General features: G+C 43.9%; 1 protein-coding gene across 11 annotated transcripts in view; it reads right to left on the reverse strand.

The window, feature by feature from the left end:
- LOC131689490 (uncharacterized) overlaps positions 1-20656 on the reverse strand; it is a 141193-nt gene that overhangs the window by 17996 nt on the left and 102541 nt on the right. For 8 of the 11 annotated variants that reach the window (XM_058974602.1, XM_058974608.1, XM_058974607.1 and 5 more), the window contains 6 exons: positions 19382-20194; positions 18837-19317; positions 18590-18771; positions 15856-18523; positions 15655-15789; positions 8865-8927 (listed from right to left, as the gene is read on the reverse strand). In XM_058974602.1, the coding sequence (XP_058830585.1) occupies positions 8865-8927; positions 15655-15789; positions 15856-18523; positions 18590-18771; positions 18837-19317; positions 19382-20194 (4342 nt within the window). The remainder of the gene's footprint in view (positions 1-8864; positions 8928-15654; positions 15790-15855; positions 18524-18589; positions 18772-18836; positions 19318-19381; positions 20195-20656) is intronic. The other 3 variants (XM_058974611.1, XM_058974610.1, XM_058974609.1) reach the window with 3 other exon arrangements.

A 20656-nucleotide genomic window follows, 5' to 3' on the forward strand; every position in this document is an offset into this window, starting at 1 on the left:
CAGAGGAAATGTAAACAAAGTTACAAAAAGTACGTACTAAATACTACAAAACAAATTGAAGCAGTAGTTTTCTTCAATATTACACGTGCGAAATGATATTATAGAGCTAGCAGAGTTAATCACTCCTCATTAACGTTTTGCGCGTGCATTCTAAAGAACTGCTATTCTACACCTCTTAGTACTATCCTCGATTATAACCGGACCAAACCAGGTATAAATAAAAATGCAAGATTGATCCCGTAGACAAGACAGACAATCGTACTATATCTACCCATTTCCAATGTACATCGTGGTCCTTCCTACACTAAAAAGAACAACGTGAAACTCGGTTTCGATTTGAACAGTCGTTCGGTCCAGTCATAACATTTAATAACTCCTGGACTAACTAGAGTTTTTAAACTGCAACAGTCTTTCTCAGCACTACCAACTAATTTTCTTTATCAGTCTTTTTCAAGACTAGTAGTGAAGGTGTGTAATTAATTAGGTAAGTGAATAGCTATAGCTTTTTAGGCCAAATATTAAAACATAAACCCTTCGGTAGTCGCGTCATTAAATACATTTAGGCGAATGCCTATACTGCTGCTATAAGCATAATTGTCCCATGTGCTATGGGATTACATATACACATGGGACAATTATGCGTAGAGGGGCAGTATAGCTCTAAGGGGATTTTGCCTAAATTTCACAACGTCGTGCACTCAAATGTTCTGGGAATCGGTTTCTTGAGCTTGAGCTTGTGTGACCACCCCTGGCTGCTACTCCGTTATCGATCTGAACTAGCTCAAGTTCCACAGGGAATAAGTAGATAATTATGCTTGGGAGTAGCGAAACATCTTTTAATCTGCAACTTCTGGTAATCAATACCGGCGCCGGTCAGGCCCGAACGTATATCGCGGAAGGAATGGTTAGTCCGATACTTGCTTTTGCTGGAGGCCGTATATACTATTGCGCACTCCACAAGTGTTACGGGAGGAGGATATTAGTTAATAAGTATAGAAGTTAGATTCTACTTTTTCTTTACCGACGCCAGAGGGGTGACTCCACTATCTAAACTAGATATCGATCCATCAACTCATGGACCGGGGACAAACGGCTTTACTTCCTTTCCGAAGGAAGACGTGACCACAGATTTTTTCACCTCAGAGAAATCTCAACGTTCTCGGCTGGAATTGAACCCAGCCCAACTGGAATGAATGGCGGTCACGCTTACTACTCAACCGCCGGCGCCGTCACAATGTTCTGAGAAACGGTTTCATCGACAAATTCAACAAATCTTGTTCATCGATGTCCGCAAAGTTCCGGTCGATGCCAACTCTTTACAGGAAGCGTACCTCTAGCTATTCTGCCGCGTATTGTGACTGTGTTCAAAGACCAAAGTCACGTTAGCACTACAAGAAGCATATCGGCTTGTTAATCGGCCGCGAAGGCCAGTATTCTACGCCATGCTAGCGACAGTTGATCAGGAACTCGATCGTTTAGGATGATTGAAGCTTATTTCCGCAGTGGACTACTCAGGGTGGACGACTCCAACAGTCGTCGTTAGGAAGGCGAACTGGCAGTATACGCATTTGTGGAGATCATTTCACTGGTATCAATCACACCAATACATGCTCCCGCAGGAATTTTTCTCCAAATTTCTACAAATGAAAGTAGTTGTCGAAATATGCTGACAATCAACACCCATCGACCTGTATCGATACTACAGGTTACCGCCTGGTGGAAAGCTGCATCAAAAGCATTTTAGCGGCTAATCGACACCATTTTAGTAGGGCTTCCGGGTACTTCGAATTATCTGGGCGATGTAATCGTCGGAGGCAATGACGGGGCACCAACATAATCTGCAAGCGAATTCAAGACTACAGTTCCACCATACGCCTAGAAACGATTTCGTTTGCTCTAGAGCCGATCCTGTATTTAGGTCTCCTACTGGACCGTCATGGCTTGCGTCCAGACCTAGCGAAAGTTGAAGCCATTAGAAACATGTCACCTCCAAAGAACCTCTCTGGCATTCGTTCCTTCCTCGGTGCTATAAGTTATTACGGGGAGCTCGTTCCGAACATGGGGACTCTTCGACATCCACTGAACGAATTGCTCAAAACCAGTTCGTTGTTCAAGTGAACTCCAAAATGTTAGCAGGCGTTCGATAAGTTCAAATTGATTCTGTCCTCTGATCTTTTGCTAAACCATTATGACCCAAATATGCAGATGATAGTATCTGCAGAAGTATTGGAATTGGAGCGACAATAAGCCATAAGTTTCTCCGACGGTAAGACCAAGGTTATCCAGCATGCATCTCGGGCACTCAAAGCTGCTAGAGAACAACGATATTCTCAGCCAGATCCCGAAGGATGTGCGATACTCTATACTGTAACAAAGTTTCACAAGTTCTTGTTCGGGAGACGATTCCGTCTCTAAACGGACAGTTGGCTGTTCGGCCATCTATGGAAGTTGTCCTTTAATGTCAGCTTCTTTCTCCGAACCGCCTAGATAAGCCGTGTAGTTTCGGTAGTGGTTGTTTCAACCGGCTAAGAATTACACTACGGACTACCTGTTTCAGTGGTAAACTCCACCAAACAGGGAACCCCAATTCCATAGTGTCATGCGATCCGTGCTATGGTTAAAATTGTTGAGGGGGTTTAAAACATTCTCAATGGCGAACGGTGCCTGGGAAGAGTTGGGCGAACTCCCAAGTATGCTGCATTACACAGCGGAACGTTCACTCTACACACCGAAGTTTTTTCACCGATGATCCACTTAATTTTGCCGAAGTAGGAAAAGGAAAGTAGGAGACCCTAAGTCAAGGTGTAGTTCCGTGCCGAGGACTTAATGATTGGAGGGTCTAAAATATGCCAGTCGCGCACGGAGCATTTTGGGTTTTGCCCTTACTGATCGTGTCCCATTTAAACCTGATATGGCTCGCTATATGCGTTAACATCCCAACTCGCTTGGTGTCCTCTAGTTGTTGTGCAATTTATGTTGGAAATGAAATGTAGGTACAGTTCTATAATCAACAATGGTTAGAATAGCACAAATCAATCTCCATCATAAACGTACAGCAACTATGAAATTATCTCGACTCATGCAGGAAGGTAAAGTTTCCATAGCATTGGTTCAAGAACCGTATTTCCATAAAGGAAACTTCTATTTTGGAAAGTTACTTAACACTGCCTTCATTGCTTACAACAAGGCAGGCATGACTAACCCACGTGAAATGCCTCGTGCTTGCATTCTTGCAAATGAGGCTATTGACGCGTGTCTCATATCGGAGCTCACAACTCGCGATATCTGTGTTGTCACAGTTACACTGACTGTCGGAAACGTAGACAAAAAATGTATATATTGTTCAGCATATCTACCGCATAACGAGTCATCTCCTTCTGATGATTTCAAAAGCGTTGTATCATATTGTAGCAGAAATGGGCTTCCGCTCATTATCAGCAGTGATGCGAATGCTCATCACATCATTTGGGGCAGCTCAGACATCAATCTGAGAGGCTCTGAACTGATGGAGTACATAAGTAGTACAAATCTCCATATTCTGAATGTGGGAAACCGACCAACTTTTGCGAGATCTGGGAGGGAGGAGGTGTTAGACATAACACTTTGCTCTGATAGAATTTTGCATGAGCTGGAAAATTGGCAGGTTCCAAATGAATCTGAACCGTCTCTATCCGATCATAAATATATATTTTTCGATCATTTTGATGTCACCTTCAATGTGGTAACATATCGTAATCCTAAATCTACAAACTGGGACCTCTTTTTGGAAAACTTGGCGACTAAATTTCATGGATATTTTCCAACAATTAGTCAACTAGACGACTTAGATGACGTCGTAGATACGACAAACTCATTCATATTAGCATCCTACGAAGAAGCTTGTCCACTTCGTACTGTTAAATCGACTAGGGGATCCCCTTGGTGGAGGGCTGAGCTTGAAAGAATGAAGAAAGTTATGAGAAGAGCTTGGAACCGGCGTCAGCGTGATGACTCCAGGGCTTTCAGGTCAGCTCGTAGTGCATATAAGAAATGTCTTAGATCTACAGAACGGGCTGGCTGGCAGAGCCTATGCACTAAGGTCTCTAGTCTGAACGAGGCTAGCAGATTAAATAAAATTCTCTCCAAATCGAATGATTATCAGATGAACTCCTTAAAAACCAGAGATGGTGTTTATGTGACGTACGAAAAAGATGTTCTTAATTGTCTCTTCGACACACACTTTCCAGGTTGTATCGATCCGAAGTTGAACAATGTTCACAGATCTCATTCTGGTGATTCGGACTCGTGGACGTTAGCACGCACATTGGTTTCCACTGAATCGGTCAAGTGGGCAGTTGACAGCTTTGCTCCATACAAATCACCCGGAAAAGATGGAATACTTCCCGTGCTACTGCAAAAGGGATTTAATATTCTTAAACATGTCTTGAAAAAGATTTTGTTTTCCAGTCTTGCTACCGGGTATATCCCGAAAGCATGGCGAGAAATAACTGTTAGATTTATTCCCAAAGGGGGGCGCTCAAACTATGAAGAAGCCAAGAGTTTTAGGCCTATCAGCTTAAGTTCTTTTCTTCTGAAAGCTTTGGAACGGATAATCGATCATCACATCAGGAACGTTAGTTTAGTTGAATATCCACTGCACAAAATGCAACATGCATATCAGTGTGGGAAATCCACGATCACTCTGCTTCACGATGTTGTTTACAACATTGAGAAAGCCTTCTCGCTCAAGCAATCTAGCTTGGGTGTATTCCTAGATATTGAGGGTGCTTTTGACAATGTGTCCTTCCAGTCTATTCTGTAAGCGACGCGCGGTCATGGGATACTGGCATGTATCTCAGGTTGGATAAACGCAATGCTTAGCAACCGCATACTTTGCTCGTCACTGCGACAGGCTGAGATACGGAAGTTGAGTATTTGCGGTTGTCCTCAGGGTGGCGTTCTGTCACCTTTGTTATGGAATTTAGTAGCTGACGGCTTGTTGAAGAAACTCAATGAGCTTGGATTTCCAACCTACGGGATTGCTGACGATTACCAAATACTAATTACTGAATTTTGCATCGGAACAATCTTTGACTTAATGCAACAGGCATTAAGAGCTGTCGAACAGTGGTGTCGACAAGTTAAACTATCAGTTAACCCAAGCAAAACTTCAATGGTTCTTTTCACGAAGAAGCGAATAACAACCGGGGTTCGTCCCTTGCAGTTCTTTGATTCTGAGCTACTGTGTGCAGATCAAGTCAAATACGTTGGAGTTATATTGGATTCCAAACTGAATTGGTCTGCTTACATTGAGTTCAGAGACAAGAAAGCGTGCATGGCCTTCGGGCAGTGCAGACGAACTTTTGGAAAGACCTGGGGTCTCAAACCTAAATACATCTATTGGATTTACACGACAATTGTACGTCCAATACTGTCATACGGATGCCTTGTGTGGTGGCAGGGTGGAGAGGTGGTGACAGTCCAGTCAAAGCTAAACCATCTGCAAAGAATGGCGATCATGGCGTTGACTGGTGCTTTCACCACGACTCCGACTGCTGCTCTTGAGGCACTTCTAAATATCAAACCATTACACATACACTTAAAACAAGAAGCACTATCATGTGCATACAGACTGCAGGTTACTGGGCTTTGGAACAGTAATCATGTTGATCTTGTTACCAGTCATACACGATTGTGATCACAAATGGTTACATGGGGTGAAGATATTCTTGCTCCCAGCGATATTACACTCACTTGTAGTTTTCCTTACAGGACATTCCATGTGAAGATTCCCTCTCGAGAGGAGTGGTTGTCTGGCTTTATGGAAAGACAACAACAAATGCAAGTGGTTTGTTACACTGACGGTTCTCTGACGGAGGGACGTGCTGGTGCTGGTGTCTACTGTCGTGAAATGAGATTGGAACAATCTCATTCACTAGGTAGATACTGTACTGTATTCCAAGCAGAAATCTTTGCGATTATGTGCGGGGTGCAATCGGCCATTCAACTGAGTTTGTCCGGCAGAGTTATAAACTTCTGCTCCGATAGTCAGGCTGCAATCAAGGCCATTAGCTCAGACAAATCCCGGTCCAAGCTAGTGGTCGCGTGCCGAACCCAAATCGAAGAACTAAGCATTGTCAACACTATCTACCTTGTCTGGGTGCCCGGACTTTGCGGTATTACTGGAAATGAATGGGCTGACGAATTGGCCAGGGCAGGTTCAGCGATTGACTTCGTTGGTCCTGAGCCCGCGCTGCCAATTTCGACAAGTTGGATAAGGGAAAAATACGGTCCTGGGCTTCGTCCGAGCACCGCAATTATTGGAGAAATCTACAAACGTGTCGCCAAACAAAGGCGTTTCTAGAACAACCATGCCCAGTGGTTTCGAAAAATCTCTTACATTTTTCGAAGCTCCACTGCGGCATGCTGACCAGGGCTTTAACCGGCCTCTGCAAACTCAATTATCACATGGCAACTATGCAGCGCGCTGAGTCTTTTTCATGTGATCTTTGTGAATCCGACTACGGAACCTCATATCATCTGATATACAACTGTCCAGCGGTAGCGCAATTGCGATTTCGAGTGTTCAGCCGTCCTTATATAGACGAAACCATGTTTGGTCGACTGAAACTCAGACATACTAAAGTTTCTTATCCAATGTGGTAAAGATCTTTAGGCTTATTCGCAGGAAAGTTGAATTACTTGTGAGTTTAACTTACCTGTTGTTTATTTTTGTTTTGTGCTGTTATTTTTCCCACCCTTCCAATTTTACTTCCCCACACCTCCTTGTCCTTTCCTTCCACTCAGGAAATGATGAAAACACACGGCAAGGCACAAATCCCCGACTATGTACGGGGAACGTGCCATTTGAGCCAATATATTCTGATTCCTGATTCTCATAAAGATAGGAAATCCCACAGAAAACGGGACAAATATGCGATCATGTGTAGCATACGCCTCAGCATCCCAGAAGACATGGATCTTAGCAGCTTTCTAGGGTTTCGAATGTAAGGTAGGTAACTGCCTCGGTGAGAATTGCAGTAGCATAGCTCTTGCTGCGGCACTTTACGAGTGTAATCTTGTTCTTAATACTAAACTATCTGCTCAGCAACTACCTTCTTCAGTTCCAGATATGTTTTAAGTCGACGGTCTAAGCATTTTACTGATGCTCTGCCATCGTCAATAGGTGTTAGAAATCTTGACCTAATCGGTTTTCCAGTGTAATTCTGTTTCAAATCTACTGGTTTCCGTCCACCTTGTTGTTTCGAGGAGTATGCTTCGAGCAGGTATATCTTCCCAATCGAGTATATCACATACATTAACTCCAAGATTTTCTATCATAAAAAACTCTTTCACCATTTCATTTAATTTTTGATGTCCATTACAACTGCAGTTATAACTCGCTCATTTTCAGCAAATTCACGTCGACCTTCAAAGATACTCCATATTCTAGTTGCGTCTATATTACTACAGATTGATTGTCTCGGTATAATTTTGTACTGGAGAACCTTACAGATACGGAAGTTGCTTCGTTATTTCCTTTTCGTTAACCGCCGAAGTACTCAACTGTACATTCTTCGAAGACGACTTTTTGCTGGTCGTTGCTAGTCCTTTGTAGACAGAGTGGATTCTCAATTCCTTGCAGATTGATCTCATCCGCCAGTTCCTCTGATACCAGTGTCGAATCAGAATTATCATCGATGTTTTGTTTTATAAGGCCATTTACCATGGTTGGTAAGACAACGCCTACACATTTCGTTCTGCTCCACGAACTTAACGTGTTCTGAGACATTGTACTTCAAAAACATGTCGAAGCTAATTTTATGCTTATGGTATTTTCTTTCATTGAGACTGATTCAATATTGGTTTTCCTTTTTTGATCCACGTTATGCGTTGAAATCTGGTACACCACAGTCCGTTCTCCAATTTACTTGGCAAACGGCCATTTTAATGGATGAGGCATAACGAACATCTTTGACGAAACCTCCGCTGAGGGTACCATCCCCAATCAAGACGCAGGCTCGATGCTAACATACCTACCAACTCTGCTAGTAATATTGGATTAGAGAGATGAGTGTTGGGATTCGCCGCTTCAAAGTGTGTTACAAGATTTCTTACCTCTCTGCCAAACGTGCTGCTCTGAACGATCACACTCATGTCGTGTGCGGAGTATCTCCGGAATCGCAGATGGAAAAGTGAGAATGCTAGACTTTATCTCTGGCTTTTCCCGTTTTGTTTTTCTGGAATCTTGCAAGATTGTCATTCGGTTGCATACCCCACATTATCGTGGTTAACTTAAACTCACTTATGCACCTCGACTGCTCTAGTGGGTACCCAGAGGATCGGGGTGATTTTTTGGAAATAACATTTTCGGTCTTAATGCTAAGGCACATCCCGTTTGTGCTTAAATTTCTTTGAATCTCAAATTACTATCCTAATTGCGTATATTTCATGAAGACAACAAAACTTTTCATAAATAATTAACGTTCCTAAAGCAATCTTATGAGGATAGTAGATAACATATGAGTACTAACACATTTCACGCTAAAATGAAACAAGCAACCTAACGTAAAGAAAGAGCAGCAAACAGTGCAAAGAAATAGCAAGCAAAACCAACACAGAAACAATAGACAAATGATAAGCGACGGCTAAAACCGTATCAGCATTGTTATTGTTCTTAAACGCATAATTCCAGTGGCTAGCTAATTTCGGTGGAAGTGTAAAACAAAGACTAAAATTCTGGAGATAACGAAAAAGACAAACTATTTTCATTTAGTAGTCAACGTGAAAACAAACCAAGTAACGAGAAAATCAGAAACCAAACGGAGCAATATCACAAGTAAAGAATGGTAGGAAAAAGAATAGTCTGTCCATGGTAAACTTACTGATCTATGTCTCTGGTGTGTTTTAAAGTTCGAACGCTGACGTGTTAGAGACGCGTGGCGCACCTGTAGTACCAAAATATACATAGGAAGAAAGAAATAGAGAAAGATTTGGAAAGTGTGTGAGCCAACGTATGAGCATGTGGCATAGTACAATGTAGGAAGGTATACAAAACATTTACTACACCCGATTGCGGTGCATGATTTCTGGAGGGGGGGGGCGATGTCAACAAGAGGAAATGTACATATGTCTATTGGATTAACGCACGTAATTGAACGAAACCAGTCGTTCTGTTTTACACAGTGAGTTAAAATGCAAGCAAGAAAAGTGGAAGAATTAGCAGAAAAAAAACAACAGAAGAAAAATAACGTTTGAGTGTATTAGTCACGTGTGCGTGTGTTATGTTGCATGAAGAATAATTCAAAGTTTACAAATTTCGCGGATGATCAAGTGTGATTATTCGAGGAGCACTTTTGCTGCTATAAAAATTTGCACCATTTCTTATATTCAAGAACCACACAATGAATCTAAAGAAGTCCATACTGACTTGCTAAGTGTCGCTGAAATCCTATGTTTGGGACTAGGTCTGAACTATCATCATTACACAAAGGATCAACTGCAGAGCTATAAAGCAATGTAAGCTTACTTTATTCCCTAATCAAGGCGGAGAACCATGAGTTTCGAAAAAGTCGAAATTGTGTTACGAATTCATCTTATTATTAACTAGCACCAAGTTGGGACCAGTTAGACAAGAAATTCAACCTAGCACTAAAATTAGCACTGGCTAAACACTTGCTTGAACGCCAAACAGCAACTGATTTTGGGGGTGGCAAGGACAGGAGTTCAGGACAAATGTTCAGGGGCTTAACGACCCCTCTGGACCTACTGCGAGTTGGGGAGTCTTGCTAGGGTATGGTGAGGTAAGGCAATGTTGGGTTTTGCTAAACCTCTATAAAAGCCATATATATCTAAAAGCAGCTCCGTCAAAGTGAGTCGGTGCCGCTTCCGCTAAGATTTTATCCAAGATTTTAGCATAAAGTTTCATAACCCAACTGGAACACCAACTGATACATTAGAATCGATACCAGTAAGATCCTAATTTTGGCATAACACGGATGCAAGTGCGGATTTCATCGAAATTGAATCAAGGACCGACAACTGCCAGCCTTGCCATTTCACTACCCTGCCAAGGATGGGTGACACATTCCCGAAACGACGAGTGGGCCAATGGTACTGGTTACCCCCTGTCCCGTTAAAACTTTGGTAAGTCTCCAAGTACTTTCGAAGCCCGGCACCTTAACCGGTGGCAGTATGCTAGTAGTTGATTGTTCCCGACCAGCGCCGATCCGGTTCTAAACGCGGTATCCCATGAAGGACCGCGTCGATCCTCGCATGCGACCTCCCGGTTTGCAAAGGTAATTATGGAATCATATAGAGGCTAGCACTTACTGCGGGTGTAGATAACGGCTTGGAGTTGAGACCTAAAAAGCATGGAAGAAGACAAATACAACAAAAGTAATAAAAATTCTAACGGAGCAAGTGTGATAAACTCATTCGCCAAAGGTGGACTAGCGAGGTCGCTGACTCAGCAAAGCGACCAAGTGCAACAGCAAACGCAACCGCAACAACAGCAGCCCAGGGACACCATACCGTCATACGAACGGCGACAAACCAACAAGACGCTAAGGTAACCCACGAAGCGATCACTAAAATTTGCACTAGCCAGATACTTGCGTAGACGCCTACAGCAACTGGCTTAGAGGACAGCAGAAACATGACCCTAAGGCTCCGGGCGGCTAGGGCCGCTTTTCAACGCGAGATAGTGCTTAGTCAGTCCACCTGCTACAAGGAGCTGCGCTGAGAAGTAGACGCTAACCATGTCGTGATAGCCAAGATCAAGGGTCCACCGATGCCAGCTGAAATGTGCGCTGACGAATTGAAAATTATCGTGGAGGGTCTTTTCCCGAAGCCTGACGCAATAGCATGGCCGCCTACACCATACGTTAATGCAAACGGTGGAAATGCTGGTGACAATCGAGTCTCCCACGAGGAGTTTCTTATAGTGGCGAAAGGGCTGAAAGCGATGAAAGCTTCCGGTCCAGGCGGTCATCCCCAAGCTGGCACTGAAGAATCATGGCGTTTCCGAACATGTTTAGGATAGTTCTACAGAAATGCCTGGACGAAAGCTACTTCCCAGATAGATGGAAGATCCAGAAGCTGGTGGTGCTGCCAAAACCAGAGAAGCCAACAGAAGATTGAGGATAGTACCTGCTGGATACTCTTGGTAAACTTCTGGAAAGGGTCATCTTCAACAGGTTGACGACCTACGCTGAAAGTGAGTCGGAGAGGCAATTCGGGTTCCAGAAAAGGATATCGACGACGAACGCCATCCGCACAGTCATCCCGAGCAAACGAAAAGCCTATAATAGCCCCATGCTGATGGGGTTTGACATGGGTGTTTGAAATGGGTTCAACCCATGAAAACACCAATCACCCTGGTCCGGTAGATCCCATATAAAATACCATATGTTGGTGTATTTATGAGTTATTGAGACCATTTGATGGTGTCTTGATGGTTGTGAATTTTGGCACGGACCATGGTTAAGGTCTTTTCAATGGGCTATGTGGTTTTGAACCCATGAGTATTTGCTCGGGATCGCGAGTGCGAAGAAAGCATTGAAGCAAAAGAGAAGGAGTAATCGCTACTGTGACGTGGTTACGATCGACGTGAAGGACGCGTTCAACAGCGGCAGCTGGGTCGCTTTCGCCGTGCGCTGCACAGATTGCGGGTGCGGGACTATTTGTGCAAAGTTCTGAAAAGTTACTTCCAGAACCAATTACTGGTCTACAAGACGAACATCGAGGTCAATTAGGGTCACGGCAGGAATATCCCAGGTCGGCGGATTCAATTCCATCAAAGCGTGCGCTGAGGCACCTGGATGCGATAGTCGACGATCGAATAAATTACAACAATCATGTCGACTATGTATGCGAGAGCGCTGCGAGGACAACTAACGTATTGGCAAGGACCATGCTGAACATCGGATGAGCAAGATGTAGCATGAGACGTCTTCTGAGGGGTGTTTCATCCTCAATACTGAGGTATGGCGTATCGGCCTTGGCTGCTGTGCTGAACTCAATACGGAACCGGACGAAGTTGACAAGCGCATTTCGCCGAGTGACAGCAAGAGTGGGATAATACAGAGAAAGGAAGGTAAGCCCACCGACTCATCTCAAATATGCCGATGTGGGTGGATAGGAAGTATGGCGAGAGGAACTTTCATTGGACGCAGTTTTGGTCCGGGCACGGATGCTACCTGATGTACCTGCATCGAATTAGACATGCTTTGTCACCCCTTTGTCCGGAGTGTGTGGGGACGTACACGAGACACCGGAACACGTGGCCTTCGAATGACCTAGGTTCGAAGGGCTATGCCTGGTGTCACAGTTGACAATATCTCCGAAGAGATGTGCCACAACGAGCATATCTAGGATGCTGTCAACAGAGTAGTTACGAGTGTGCCCTCCGAGCTGAAGAGAATGTGGCGAAGGGACAAACAAAGTAGCGCTTTCGGCTACAAAGCCGCCGTGAAAACACAAATCGAGTTTCGGGAGAAATTCCGCCGCCAGCGAATTCTCCGTCGGTGTAGACTAGGTCCACCACCGGGGACCAGTTGAGTAGTACGCGATATAGCACCGGCTTCAGCGGAATCGCCGGACCGACCTCGACACCCTACCTGGTAACTTGTGAGTAGGCTAGATCCACCGCCGGGGATTAGAGCGAATAGGTTGCGTCGAATAGCAGAGGATCGTTGGTGAACCGGAAGCTACACTGACCCGTTGCGTAGGCTAGGTCCACCGCCAAGGACTAGATGAAGAAGGTCGGGACGAAGTGGGGAGCTGAATGGCTCACAAAAACGAGCATCGGTGTAGGTAAAATCTACCTTCAGGGAATGTACAGTAGACTAGACTACTCGACTATTTCGTGACAAAAATGGGAGCTAATTGGCTCACAGACATCGCTACCGAGAGAAATTCCGCTGCCAGGCAACTCTTAGTCGGAGGAGGGTAGTTCACCGCCGGAACGTATCCGAGTAGATCTCGATAAAGCCGAGAGCTAAATGACTCAAGGAAGCGGGTATAAGGTGATTTTACCGACGGGGAATAAAGTTAGGAGCTGAATGACTCATAATAACAGGAGCTAAACAGCTCATTGGGACAAGACTTAAATGGCGATGTAATAGATGGAGACAAGAAGAAAGAGAAGAGTCGAGAGTTAAACCAAAGCTTAAAAGTCGAGCCATTTCATAGACAAACTAAGGTTCCTAAATAGAACAGAAGCAAGAGGTGCAACGATGACACAAAGGGACTCCCAGACCGCCCCTCCGAAATATCTCCGTGGGGAAGAAGGGGGAAAATAGAGCAAGGAGTGTTTTTAGTGATTAGCCATGATGTGATTTTCCAGAAGCCTCTTCCGCTTTTGGGCTTCGCCGACAGCGTCGATACTGTGACACGTAATCCTGAGACGATGGTGGAGAGATAGTTACGGCTGAAAGTTAAAGTAAAGCGAATTGGACTGGTCACAAATGCGTCACAGACAAAATACATGAGAGCATGAGGTTTGGAGAAAAGAACACCTACACCCGAGTATATCGACTGATTGCGAAGATATCGAGGTGGTTGATACGTTCGTGTATTTGGGTAAACGCATATAATGACATCAGATGTTTGAAGACGTATTCCAACAAATAGTCGTTCTCAATACTCTGGGATTCGAAAAACTCTTCGGTCGAACAAAGTACGCTACTGAACGATAGGCTCATTAGACTGGTTGTTCTCTATGGCCTCGAAACCTGGATTATTCTGGTGGAGTACTAAGTGTTTTACGATGGGGTGCAAATGTAAGACGGAATGTCGGGACGGCGTATGACCCACGAGTTACAAGTTTTTCGGAGAACCATCCATAATTATATAACTTCTAATTTTTTGTGTGAAGTGAGGGTCATTTGGCATAACAGACATTTGGCATACGGGACATTTGGAATAATTTTGGAAAGTGATCACACTGGAGGTCATTGGCCATTTTTTTATCTGCAGGGAAGCAGACATAATTTTAGATTGTGCGAGAAGTAACCCGAGCAGAGTCTGACAACAAATTGAAAACTAAACTTGATGTTGTGATGTTCGGCAAATGATTACTCAGGTTGTTGTCGTTTTGGTCGTTTTAACGGTTAAAATATCAAAATGGAGAGCAACAAAATTGTCCTATGACATCAAACAGAAAACTAATTCTGCTATTAATGAGAGTAAATTGAAAACTCATTGAGATGTTGAAAAATTTTTTGATAACAAACTATGTATTCAATTTGATGTTTCACCAAAGAAATATAAAAATCTAAAACTGATAGCAAAATAAGATTTCAATTTGATGCTATTATCAAAATATGATTTCTACTTGTTGTAATTTTGATGTTCGACTTTGCTCGGGAAGGACATGAGGCATAATTTTGATCCGTGCTACTGCTGAAGGTTTAAAATTAATTAGTTTATTCTTCTTTACAAATTAATAAATAACGAATCAGTTATAAAATGTTTTCACTCGAAATATAAACAATGTTAGGTAATTATGGAACAGCTTTAACCTTACCCTAAAGCATTTAGTTATGCCAAATGACCGCTTTCCAGAAGCTAAAAAGAATTATGTTCATTATGCCAAATATCCTGCAGAATGATCACTTCTCAAAATTATGCAAAATGTATGTTATGCTAAATGACCAGCAGAGTGAACACTTCTCAAAATTATGCCAAATGTCGGTTATGCTAAACATCCATTATGTCAAATGATCTTATGCCAAACGACTTTATGCCAAATAGCGGTAGAGTATCGACCAAGCTGAAGGGGACCTGAGGAGTCTTAGTTTCCTGTGACAAATAGCCATGCACACTCGGAACATGAGTCGACTTCTTGATATAGCAAAGGACATCAAGATGCTAGACTGATTGAAAAATGTCTAATACTGATTTTTGTACTAGCTTGGATTTCAGAATAGTATAATATACAGAGTACAAATTCAACATTATTGCTGTATCTCTGTATACATTTGGGTAAATTGGGGTATCACTTAACGTTGTACGTACACCTTGAGAGACATCGGTCGAGACAACGATCATAAATTCGCGAATAGTAGAAAGATGTTGATATCATTTAGTAACTTCAGGAGCATCGTTACTAAAATTGTTGAAAGAATGTGTGTTGTTAGTAGATAAACTGAAAAATTGGAATGAAAAACTTGATTCCCCGAAATTGAAGGGAACTGTTAATAGTTTGCAAATCCCGACGAGCCCCGGAGATGATCAAAAAATAGTAAGCATTACCCATAAACAATATCAAGTTTAAAAGCCAACTATACAATGTGAAAGCAATGCCACAGCAACAACAGCAAAAATAACAAACAATTGCAAGACACTTCTCATTCTTTCCTATTGATGTAACATCAGAGCCAGCATATCCTGCGAATTCAAAGGAATCTTAAGCATGTTCAATTTACTACGCAGATTTACCTGTGTGTATGTGTATGTAAGTTTGTGAAACGTCGAAAATATATGGTAAAATTAGTCGAAATTATCAAACATAAACCGATCAAAACAAAAACGAACATATTAAATTAGTCATCAGGCACGGATTGTGTATACCACTGAACCGAAAAGCATCATTCAAAGGCAGTTTATGTGGTTGTAGGCCCATAGCCCCTGATCAGCCAATGAAAGTGTGAAAATGAAACCCACTCTTACCTTCTCGGTGTTCCGTCGGCAGCACTGCGATGCCACCGGCAGCTGGTTGGGATTCTCCTTCAGCTGCCGCAAGATGTCGCGTACCATCTCGATAAATACCAAACTTTGTGCTTCGGTCAACAGATCCTTGGACACCTACAAATATAATAAGACAAGTTTACTACTGTTGTCACTACGATTATGACTGCGAGAAGAACCTACCAAATCTTGTGCCACCTCAACCGGGTTGACATTGTTTGCATCAAACTTGAACGTGATCGTTTTCGGTCGGTTCTCCATCTCACACTCGACAATATTGTTCTCGAAGCCGAGCACCTGCAGCTTGGGGTTACGTTCGGTGGAACGATAATTTCGGCGCTTTTTGCTCCCTTCGTTCGTTAGACGTTTCGGGATGGCTGCTTGCTGGGGCGGAATGCCGGATGTTTCCGGATTGGTAGGTTGGTGCTGTTGCTGTGGTTGTGACTGGGGTTGAGGCGTATGACTGGGGGTTGGTGCTCCCATTGAGGCCGGTGTTGGAACAGGAGCTGGGGCTGGATTTTGAACAATAGACTGTGGTTGTTGGACTACATCGGCAGCGGTGTTCGGTAGGGAGTCTGTGCGAATTAGGTCCGGGATCTGTGGTTCAACTGGTTTTGATGGAAGTTGTTGTTGTTGTTGTTGCTGCTGAAGTATCTGTTGCTGAATTTGTTGTTGATGTTGAATTTGCTGTTGTTGGATCTGTTGCTGATGTTGTAGCTGTTGTTGTTGTTGCTGCTGTTGTTGTTGTTGCTGCTGTTGTTGTTGAATTTGCTGAATTTGCTGCGGCTGAGAAATCTGTTGCTGGACCGGAATTTGATGCGGCTGAGGGATTTGTTGCTGGACCGGAACTTGCTGTGGGACGTGATTGATCATCTGTTGAGCAACATACTGTTGTTGGGGTTGTGTTTGCTGGGACTGGGGTTGCTGATGCTGTATTTGTTGAGTTTGAGCTTGCTGATGTTGGATTTGCTGCGGCTGAGGTTGCTGAGGCTGTGGCTGTGATTGAGGAATTTGTTGGTGATTAATTACCATTTGGGCTCCATTGGGAATCATGTTTATTGGACCGGGTGAACTTTGATGCAGTTGCATATGTTCTTGGATATGTTGTTGAATGAGCATCTGATGTTGTTGTAGTTGAGCAGTCTGAAGGGTTTGGCCATGAACCATCTGAGGCTGTGGTTGAAAGTGTTGTTGATTTTGAATGAGTTGCGATTGGGATTGTGATTGTTGGGGTACCTGCTGTTGTTGTGGTTGTTGTTGCTGCTGCTGCTGTTGCTGGGGATGATGTTGGATAGGTAGAACTGCTTGAAGTTGCTGTTCTAAAGTGGGAAACTGATCTTGGATGTTTGCTTGTTGCATCTGCTGATGTTGCTGTAGCTGTTGTTGTTGTAGCAATTGCTGTTGGATCATCTGTTGCTGGATTACCTGTTGTTGTTGCTGGGAAATTTGGTTCATGTACTGCACGTTACTCTGTTGAAGAGGGATTTGCTGCTGTTGCTGTTGTTGCTGCTGCATTTGATGAATCAAGGCTTGTTGTTGTTGCATTTGCTGAAGATACTGTTGCTGCTGTTGTTGGGGATCAATGAATACTTGCTGCGGATGCTGATGCTGGGCAGCTTGGGCAACGACCTGCTGTTGAATGACTTGAGTCTGTTGAGGTATACTGCAAGGGATCTGCTGCATTTGCTGGGTCATCTGAGGCATTTGGTTTAGGAACTGTGGCTGTTGGACCATCTGCGGTTGCTGGTTGATGTACTGACCAGCTTGGTTCTGATAGTTTTGAATCAGTTGATCATTTCCAACCGGTGCAGACATTTGCTGCTGATAGATTATCTGTTGTGCCTGCGCAGTCGGCAAAGACGCAGGTTGATAGAAAGTCTGCTGCTGCTGTTGCTGTGGAATTGCTATTCCTTGACCCACCATCTGTGGAACATGCAACTCCAACGGTTGAGCATCGCATTCTATTTGACTCTGTTGATTAGCATAAATCTGTTGTGCTAGCATGGCTTGCTTCTGCAATGCCTCAGTCTCTTTCTCCAGCTGCACCTGCCTTGCCCTTTCCTCCTTTTCCTTCAGCATCGTCTGAATCTGCACCTTCAGAATCTTTGCCACCGTTTTTGAATCGTCTTCCATCAAAATTCCACTCTTATACATATCACTCGCAATCTCATCTGCATCGTCCATCCTTGTATCGAAGTCGAACTGAATCGCTTCATTTTCCTTGTGTTTATTCACACGTTTCTTCGGATCTAGGATGCGTAGCCTGAACTCCATCTTAGTGCTTTCCGGATTAGCAATAAAGTTTTCCTTCGAAATAGGCTCCAACCGTACACCAATATCCTCACAGAAGAACTCACAATTCAACAGTTCCTTGCACGTCGGTCTGCCCTCCTTCTTGTCATGAATACAACGTTCTATAATTTCTCGCACCTCCGGATTTTCAACCTTTTCCAAACTAGCTGGCTTGATGCCGGAAGTCACTTTCTTATAAATCTGAGCCGGCGTATTGCACTCGTTGTACGGGTACTCGCTAGTGGCCATCTCTAGCATGCACATACCGAAGGCATACACATCAACCGCCTCATCGTAGTGCTCCTCGTACATCTCCGGTGCCATGAACTCCGGTGTGCCGATAACTGATTTGGCAAAACTTCGATTTTTCAATGTTGCCAACCCGAGATCCCCGATTTTGACACTCCCTGTGGTTCCGGTTATAAATATATTATCACATTTCAAATCACGATGGATAATGGGCGGTGCACGCGAATGTAGAAAGTGAAGACCTTTTAGAATCTGGCGACACCAGGACTTGAGCACTTTCGGATTGATCTTTTTGAAGCGGCGTAAATATCTTGCGAAAAAAAACAATGACAGCTGTTTACAAAGAAACTAACAAAAAAGATGAAAAAATACTCACGATTTCAGTGTACCAGACAGCATCAGTTCCGTAACCAGAACAATATTCTTCTTCTTGTTCCCGGCCGTTGGTGGCGACTCCCAGTAATTGTAAAACCTCACAATGTTGGGATGCTGTAGTTTTTTCAACATTTCGGCTTCCTCGCGAAACCGAGCTCGTTCCACTCGATTGACCTTTTTGTCCTGATAAAAAAATTCCAAATTTATCAAACGCTCAATCACTACCACGGGGGCAAGCAGAAACTTACCAGCAACTCGCACCAGGCGACAGCCACTCCGATTTGGGTATCCAGTCCCCGGTAGACAGTCTTGAACGAACCCCGGCCAACCTCTTTGTCATATTTTAAGAATCTTCCACAGGGTGAAATTCCAATCGCTTCATCCTCGTCATCTTCCTTCTTCTGCTGCTTGCGCTGCTCTTCGAATTTTTCCAAATCGAAAATCGGCCCATACTGAACCAGCTTCTCCTCGGAAGGTTTGAACTGTAGGGCTAGATTTTCCGCTTCTCGGCTGAGTATCTCGATGTTATCGTCCAAGTTGCGCGGATATTCCGTCTCAATGGTATCGTTGTCGATAAAATTTTTCGAGTACGCAACCGCCAGCGTGTTTTCCAAACTTTTACGAATAAAACGCAGATTGGTACGTCCCAGCGAACCATCGGACTCGGATGAGTCCAAGTAATGGCGCGAGTTGACCGGTCCGTCCGGGGAGCAGATATCAGCAGCGGAGCTGGAAGTTAGAAGTGTTTTGATTAAAGAAAATGGGCTAAGTCGAATATACCTATAATACTTACTTCAATCGTCGCCGCTCTACCATCATCGTCCCTTTATGTGTCTCCTCGGGTTCCTCATCCGGGAGGTGCTGATGTTCACCCTCTATGCCGGAGTCGTTGGTTAGTGCCTTAGTGCGAGGCTTCGGTTCCAGATCAGATAGGTTCGCTTTCTCCATCGGCGGTGTGCTCTGCTCCGAGTCGGGAGGTGTCTTTTGATTATGCTGCTGTTGCTTCTTGGGCGACTCCTGCGGTTTCCGTTCACTATCGTGATCGACACTGGCGTTCGGGTGGTGGGGGTATTCCACCACACCCTTCTTCCTGCCGACCGGAGTAGATTCTCGATGCGCCGGTTGTGTTTTGGTGGGAGTTTTCGGTTGCGATTGCCTTCTCTCATCCATTTTGTCATCGTTTTTGCTGCTACTGTTGATGGTGGTGCTGGTGAGGGACTTCTTCTCACCCGGTGAACCACGGTTACTGTTACTTCCGGCCGTCGTCGTCGGTGACGTTGCACTACTACTATTGTCGAACACTCTTGAAAGTAGTCCACCCGTGTTTGCTGCAGTATTGACGCCGGTTACTCCGGAAGACCGATGTGCCGGGAAGGCGTTTCGGTTCGGATGTCGGCTGTTGTTGTTGATAGTGTTTGCACTAGTCGAGCTGCTGTTGCTGTTATTGTTGTTGTTGATGCTGTTTAAATTGGACGTCGAGGTCGATTGACTAGCGGAACGCAACCGTCGGAGTCGGTTGCTGTTGATGTTGGGATTCGCTGCAGTGCGTGAACCAGGCTGCTGTGACTCTTGGCTGTTCACAGAGGACGTCGGTTGGGCTGAATTACTGTGGACGGACAAGAACAAGCGATACAAATCAATGAAACTGCGGGATGCAGTAGCAAATATTGATTAAATAAACGTAAAAATAATGTTTATAATCAATGCTTTTTTTTTAAAGATTCCACAATACATTTTGGTTGAAGGTCGCGCGTGTTGTTATCTTAGCTGAGAAAAATAGTCATAAATCATGTGTATCTCATTCTGTGAGCGATAAATTTAGCCACATTTAACGTACATCTGCTGTTTGGCTCACTTATGCCATACACTCATGAACCGGTGATAAGGATGTTCATTTTCGCCAGACACAAACTTTAGATGGTTTCTTCTGATGTTCCCGAAATAACCTTCGTTTCAATTGCGTTCTGATCGCAAAAATTAGATGAAAAAAAGCTTTTCAGTTCAACCAACTGAACTCACGACCAACTGTTTCCACACTGAGGAAAATTTTTACTAAAGTTGACCATCC

Source organism: Topomyia yanbarensis, chromosome 3 (assembly GCF_030247195.1).
Source record: "Topomyia yanbarensis strain Yona2022 chromosome 3, ASM3024719v1, whole genome shotgun sequence".
Taxonomy (NCBI): Eukaryota; Metazoa; Arthropoda; class Insecta; order Diptera; family Culicidae; genus Topomyia; species Topomyia yanbarensis.